This window comes from Pundamilia nyererei, unplaced genomic scaffold (assembly GCF_000239375.1).
Source record: "Pundamilia nyererei isolate P.nyererei 1_Seehausen unplaced genomic scaffold, PunNye1.0 scaffold00253, whole genome shotgun sequence".
NCBI classification, from domain to species: domain Eukaryota; kingdom Metazoa; phylum Chordata; class Actinopteri; order Cichliformes; family Cichlidae; genus Pundamilia; species Pundamilia nyererei.
The window spans coordinates 124283-131795 of NW_005187654.1; the positions used below are offsets into that span (position 1 = coordinate 124283).

Sequence of the window (7513 nt, forward strand, 5' to 3'; positions counted from 1 at the left end):
CTTGTGTGAAACTTGTATGAAAAGCATATAAGAGTGAAAACAGATATAAGATCCCTTGAAAAATTATATAATGAAACTTGTATGTTTTGGATACTTACTAAAACAATATATGAAAGTAATGAGAAAGTGGCCACTTTCATGAGTAAATCACATATAAGTTTTTACTATTTCTTTTCCATATGGGGAGGCTATCACCAGTGTGTGAATGGGTGGATGACTGAACGTGTAAAGTGCTTTGGAGTCCTTAGGGACTAAGTAAAGAGCTATACAAATACAGGCTATTTACCATTTACTATTATCAGAGCTGTGCAATGCTGATTTTGGCCTCTAATTTTGTAAGCGGTGAACATTTCCAGCTGCTTTGTTTTGTTTTGTTTTTGAGACCAGTGACTAATTTTTATGACTCAAGTAAAATGACTGTCATGTATCTGGACTTATTTATTATAAATGTAGTGCATTTTATAATAAATAGGGCCAGATTTTGAACATAGCCATTATGCAGTATTACATTGTATGGGAGTCAACATAATTATGGGTTTCACTTTTGTTCATTTGTAATAACAAGCAGAAAAATTGGATGAAATGCTGCGGAAAAAAAACAAAAGACTAGGGCTGTTCGATATAACGATATATATCAGATGACGATATAAAAACGTCTAAGTTTCATTTTATGCTATCGTTTGTTTCGTGGTGTCGCAAAATAAACTGTTTACGGCAATATTTTTTTTGTTTGGATGGTCAGTGTAGTGGCTATATTAATTTCTTAAAGTTCTCTCTTATATTTAATATAACCACACTACGGACGGACAAGCGCCTGTTTTTATGCGTTGTGGTTAGCAACAACGACGGTAACAGCATCGTGTGTCCGCTTGTTTATGTTCCACATAAACCTTTCACAATAAAGCTCAAGATCCTGTTGAGACTTTTCAAAATAAACTGAATCACGTGAAAGAGCAGATTGTTTACGGATGAGAAGTAAAAAAGAGCCGCCAGGTGCTAAAAAATAAACCTTAGACTCAAACGTTAGAACAGGCTGTTCCCCGCAGTGTCATAATTACTCACAAAGAAAACGGCGGCTGTTACAACTTATGTCTGTTAAAACACTCGACTCCAGCTACATGACGCGCAGCAGGAAACACTTCCCGCAAGACGAGCTGCACGAGATTCACAGAATTTACAGAAAATGTTACATTTTTGTGATTTATATCGTTATCGGGACGATAGAATTCTTATATCGGGATATGAGATTTTGTTCATATTGCACAGCCCTACAAAAGACATAATAAATTTATGATGGATTAGCCAATTTAGAATGTATACTGTACTATTAAGGTTGAGATAGCAGTATTCATAAGCCTCACATTTATAACTCTGGAAACTAATGTATTTATTATAGGGTTATGTCATTATTTCCTGTGTACTGGGTGCACTCTCTCTCACCAGCTGCTCACTGATAAGGTGTTGGGATTGTTGGCGTTTTCTCTGTATTATTGTAGTCTTTACCTTACAGCATAAAGTACCTCGAGGAAACCGTTGTTGTGATTTGACGCTGTATATACTACAACTGAATTTAATCATGTCCTTTAGAGACACCCCTTTACGCCTCCTTTTAAGCCTCTTTGTCCAGGCGGCTATTCCTCAGTAGTAGAAGATTTGATCAACACACCTCAGCACATCAGCATATTAGGGATGTCTGCTCTCAGTGACATCACACAGAACGACAAGTAGAAAAAACTATGCTAAACTGTGTGTTTAGAGCAGGCTGACGTGTGAACATTGATCACAGACATTATTTGTACACAAACTGTTCTCGTTATTCGAGAACGCCATGTAACAGTGTATGTAAAACTGAAAACAAGTAGAAGCATAGTAGGTCCCTTTAAGTTACAGATGGTTTACAGTTGCTAAATCAGTGATGGGGTGATTCCTGTCGAAATGCATTTGTTTGTTTACAAACTCGTAAATTTCAGTTTTGATTAAAGGAAACTGATATTTTGTAACATAGTTGTTAACCTTTTGTTTAACCTTTTGCTTCATTTGTGAGTTACTTTAACTTAATTAGGGGGGAGTTAGTTTCGTTCATCTACTTTTTGACCTAATTGGTGGACATGCAGACGAACACCAATTACAGTACGGGGCTTATGGGGCCTGCATCCAAAGTTTTAGCCGTTACCCAACAAACATTGGCAGGTTTCCCTTTTTATCGTTTTTAGTGGGAATCATTTTGACTTTTTTTGTTTCTACTCTTTTGTTCATTGGTATGAAAGACAATGAAAGCTTCAGTGAGTAAATGCGATGAATTCCTGCAGCCTCTGACGCCGTGTTTCTGTGTTTCCCAACCAGTGATTCGAGCAAAGGTGGTGGGAGAGAGAGAAGTGGATTCTGGGAACGACATCTATGGGAACCCCATCAAGAGGATCCAGTATGAGGTCAAACAGATCAAGGTAAGAATATCCTCACTGTTTTAGCCAAAAAGGTTTGACATTGAGTCCACTATTAATACCCTGTGCACTGTGTTTAATTTTCAGATGTTCAAGGGACCTACCCAGGACATCGAATCTGTCTTCACTGCTCCCGTGTCCGCCGTTTGCGGCGTCACCCTTGATGCCACCGGCAAGAAGGAGTATCTGATCTCAGGTTTGTGTGAATATCCCCTGTCTCCCGGAAATAATACTGCAAATGAAATTTGATAATCTCAGCTAGCTTGTGGAAAAGAAGCTGCTGTTGTCGGAGGGATAGGTATAATGATGTATAGTTTGTATACATCATTATATAAAACAAAAAGTGAAAGAATGCACAGACAGAGAGAAGCACAGCACAGAACATGCAAACAGATAATCAGATATGGTCCTGCAGGTGCAAACAGCCGGGCAGACAAACCTGAGATCGGATAAAGAGTAGTGGGCAATTTTGCATGTTGGTGGAGCAGCTGTTTATGTTATTATAGGTAATGATACTCTGCTGGCTAAATCCTGTGGAGACTGGGAGGGACCTTGTCTGTTGTGGTACAGCTTAAGCTCCTGAGGTATTTTATGCCTTAGTGACTGTTTACATCTGCATAACATCTGCGTCATTTTTCAAAATTTGTAAACTGAAACCAGCTGTATTCATTATTTAACACTAACAGCACATCACGTGACTGCCCTAAAGTCAACAGAGTAACTTGAAGTGGTGAACAAACCTTCTAAACTCAGAGCAACAAATTTCAGCCAATTGTTTACCTTTCTGACCACAGCGTTACAGTTTGGCTTTGGCGTCAGTGTCTCAATAGCACCGCTGTCAGCCACAGCAGGCAGCTGCTTGTCTTTAGAGGAAAAGCTGTGAAACCCACTGCCCAAACAACAGACAAACAGTGTTAGCGACAAGTTGATGAACTGCTTATTCTGCTGCTAAAGGGTCAGAAGTTAGAGGCTTCTGACCTCTAACTTCTGTAGAGATAGTAGAAATCCAAAACACAGCTGGGCATTAGCTGACAATATTTAGAGTTAACCCATCCACAGTGGGGCCACAAGCCAGTGTACTCCCAGTTCTAGATAAAAATTGGTTTCCATACCTAGTCTCCTCCTGCTCCAGCAAGAGGGTGCGCCACCACAAAGGCCCTTGTGATTGCTTTTGTTGCTGGGAGATTAGTACAGTTGTTCCCAGTTTGCATGGAATAAAATCTGCCTAAATATTTTACCCAACACATTTCAAAAGGTGCAACTTTTACTTTAAAGAGTCACAGTTTCTGGTTTGTAACCACTCAGAAACTGGTTAGGAAATGCATACTTTTCCCTGATGGATCAATGACGAGTTCCTAGGCCTGTCTGACAGAGGCCTTAGTTGGTTTAGCTTAGTATGATTCTCACTTTGGGACTGGCCAACCCCTTGCTTAGATATAGAGCGAGAAGTCATTCGGGAGGGGCTCAGAGTTGAACCGCTACTCCTCCACATCGAAAGGAGTCAGCTGAGGTGGGTCAGGATGACAAGGATCCCTCCTGGGTGAAGTGTACCGGGGACGTCCCAACAAAGGAAAAGCCCAGGTTAGACCCCCAGCCCTGGATAAGCAGAATAAAATTGGAAATATTTAACAGTTAATATTTAAATAGTTAATGATACTGGACAAAAAAGGACTCTAGAACATAATTTTAAGTTTTGTTTGAACGAAACAATATTTTACTGTTAAATAATGTGTTGTACTTTAATGCTCTTTAAATAAGCAGGCAGATAAAAGACAGCATGGATGGCTTTGATTCTGTGTTTCCAGTCATTGCTAAACAGAGCAGACGCATATGGGAATTAGGGGTGGGGGAAAAAATCGATACTGTGTAGTATCGTGATATTTTGTTTGCTAATAATGTATCGATACAGGGACAGCAGAAATCGATATTTTGTTGCAAAAAAGGTTTTTGTGTGACTTCAGAGCATGTTGATCCTTTTTCTGAGCAAGAATCCTGACATTCCTTCACTGTCCAAATGTGTTTAACTTTTTTTTTGGCAGCAATAAACATGACAGTTAACTTATTTTAATTTAAGACATGTTTTATTTTAATTAAGTTTAAAACTTTTTTTATTTAATGTAAAATTATATTTTGTTTTAATTTACTTTCAAATTCTTCAGTTGCTGAAGGGGCTGCATAGTTTTCATAAATTTCATAGTTCAGAATAGCTATAATTATACCAGATGGTAGCATTCAGTTAAGTTGGACTAGACTGTAATACAAGCCGTTCAGTTTGTCAACAATAAAACTGACTGAAATGAGAGAAAGACTGAGTGTGAGACTTTGATATTAGATAAAATGAATATTGATAAAGTTTACCTTTATGTACAGAATCTGAATATTGCAAAATATTTTAAAAAATTGCAATAATATCGTATCGTGCGTTAAGTATTGTGATAATATCGTATCATGGGATGTATGGTGATTCCCACCTCTAATGGGAATATGAGCTGCTGATTTCCAGTTTTGATTAGATTAGCTCATTACCCGCGTTATCTACAAAGTTGTCTGTTAGTTACTAGTAGATCTTTAGTCTGTTGCAGTACTCAGATCACAGAAGCAAAAAAAATCTTAGTAGATGGGTTTTATGTTTTTATGGTTGGTGCCCTCTGTGGGTTATATATCATGCGGCCACCCACAGCTCCACCGACAGCCTTTCCTCAGCTCCTCACCTCTTTGGTACGCTCTGGACAGGTCACCAGTCTGTCATAAGGCAGTGACAGCCAATTATTCACATCTACAGCCGCTTTAATATCACCAGTACCCTGATGTTCATGTCTCTGGACTGTGGAAGGAAATGAGGAGAACATGCAACCCTCAACAGAAAAGGCCCAGCCAGCTTCTGTGAGGCACACCAATGTGTTGCCCATCAAATATAATTATACCTGGACACAGCTTTCTTCCTGTGGTGGTTGTTTCGATTTTTAAAGCAAGATAGGCAGAGTAGCGGAGACACAGAGGATCGTGATGTCATTCGTGCTCTGGTTTCTCCATCACATTCAGAGATGCGCCCGCAAACACTGGCCCGTAATTACAGAGAGTTGTAAGAGGAGGAACTGCTGAAGCCAGCATTTTCTCCCCAACTCTCTTTTCTCAAGATGTAGGGACTTTATGCAGTGGGAAAGAAAGTTAGATTTCTGCTGACCGGGGCATCTTTCAGAATGATTCATCGTTTCTTTAGTGCAAAGGGTTAACGAGTAGAGGAGTTGCACTGAAATGTGAGTCAGTCCCGTCTGCGAGGACATGCGTGTTGGGAGCTGCTATGCAGACAGATAGTGGCAAAGTGGAGAGGGTGCAGCCTCCATAGATTTGTAATCTCATCTCGAAATATCCGCTTGTTTTGACTGGTGCCCCTTTATGCACGAAACATAAACACAAGCTCTTGACGAGGACAGGTGGCCCGTGTTGACGCCTGCAGGCACCAGTCTGGAAAGTAACAAATTTAATCAGTGGTTTTCCACGAATCTGTCATCTGATGTTTACAAGTTCAGATTTTTTTCCAGAACATTTATACTGATGCACCCTGGCCTTGGTGATGGTGGTGTTTACCATGCATATTGTTATGTCTGAAGTTTGTCTGTCACACGTGTACTTTTTCTTTTTTTTTTTTTATATACAGGCAAGGCCGAGGCCAGCGGCAGCATGCATGTGACTTTGTGTGATTACATCATGCCCTGGGACTCCTTGAGCACCACCCAGAAGAAGAGCCTCAGCCAGCGCTACCAGATGGGCTGTGACTGCAAGGTAAGGCAGCAGAGGGCCGCCTTCGCATGTGCAGTTTATCTCGTGGCGTGGAGAAAAAAAAGACAGCTATTCACTTCTTCCACTACACATCCAGACATAGCAGAGCAAACAAGACGAGGCATGATTCAGGGGAATAAACACAAGAGCAGTAAATGTAACTTGAATACTTGTTTTCTTTATTAATTGTTCTAGAGATTAAAAGGAACGTCTCACACATTTTCAACTTCCATATTTTTTTATACTGATTGTATTCTTTCAAAATAATCTGTGATCTTGTAGCTCATCCACAAGCCATTGTAAGCTCTCTTTCTTCATTTTTGCTGCCTCGCAAACATAAGGTTTGAAGCTCAGGTGGGCAGGATTTCTGTGCTTCTGCGCTGAGATGACCATATTATGATTATCTCTTCTCTATGAAGTCATACACCGGCAAGAGTATAAAGAACTGAAGCTTGAGCTTTCACCTCACAGGGATTGCTTGTACTCACTCTGATCTCTTTTTGGATGTTTAATAGGAACAAAGTAATATATTGATTAGCGACCCTTAAAGGTGCTTTTGGGCAGATTTATGGTGCACATGGGCAAAACCTAGCTTAACCAGTACCTCAAAAACCAGCAGAAGGCAATCTTATGCTAACAAATCTCATAGCAAATGATTGTTATAGGTGTGCATTTTCATTTTACTAAATTCCTACAGAGGGCGCTCTACTTTTAAGACAGGCAAACTTTTTTTTGTGAACTACAAAATGTTACAGGACACAGCTGATGGAAAACTTTGAGGGTCTCAAATGATTCATTATTAATGCAATGATGATTTAGGCAATTATCTATTAGATCTATTTCATTAAAAGTTAAAAATGGCAATAATCTGTTATAAATGTTTTTGGGTGTTTCACAATAAAAGCCCCTTAGTGTTTCACAAGTTGAAGACTTTGAATTTGAAGCACAAATAGTGGCTTGTTCTGTTTCCTTAAGTTCTTTAAATGGAGAGATAAATCAGTAAACTCTGGCTATGGTCATATAGGTACAATCTAAGTACACTCTTACTTCGGTCATAGGAATTTTGGCAGTTTGTTGGTCTGGAGCATTCAGGTGTATTTTAACACAATGCCACATACTTCCCAGGAGTGGCTGTACCATGTTGAAGTAACTTTGGAAACATACACTTCTGCTTTTTCCAAAAATAGCAGCTTCCAAGCTCAGCTGCCCCTGGGCAGAGAGTTTGTTTGTATTAAAACTCTAAAGAGTTAAAACCGTCATAATGAAGACACTGAGCAGGTGATGGCTATCCA

The 7513-nt window shown here is 39.5% G+C and overlaps 1 protein-coding gene across 1 annotated transcript; it reads left to right on the top strand.

Moving 5' to 3' along the window:
• The first annotated feature begins 2270 nt into the window (after window positions 1-2270).
• timp2a (TIMP metallopeptidase inhibitor 2a) lies at window positions 2271-6422 on the top strand. Its single transcript, XM_005749732.2, has 3 exons — window positions 2271-2444; window positions 2529-2637; window positions 6100-6422. Exons 1-3 carry the CDS (start codon window positions 2271-2273, stop codon window positions 6405-6407), a joined length of 591 nt encoding a protein of 196 aa, XP_005749789.1. The 3' UTR covers window positions 6408-6422.
• The last annotated feature ends 1091 nt before the right edge of the window (window positions 6423-7513 follow it).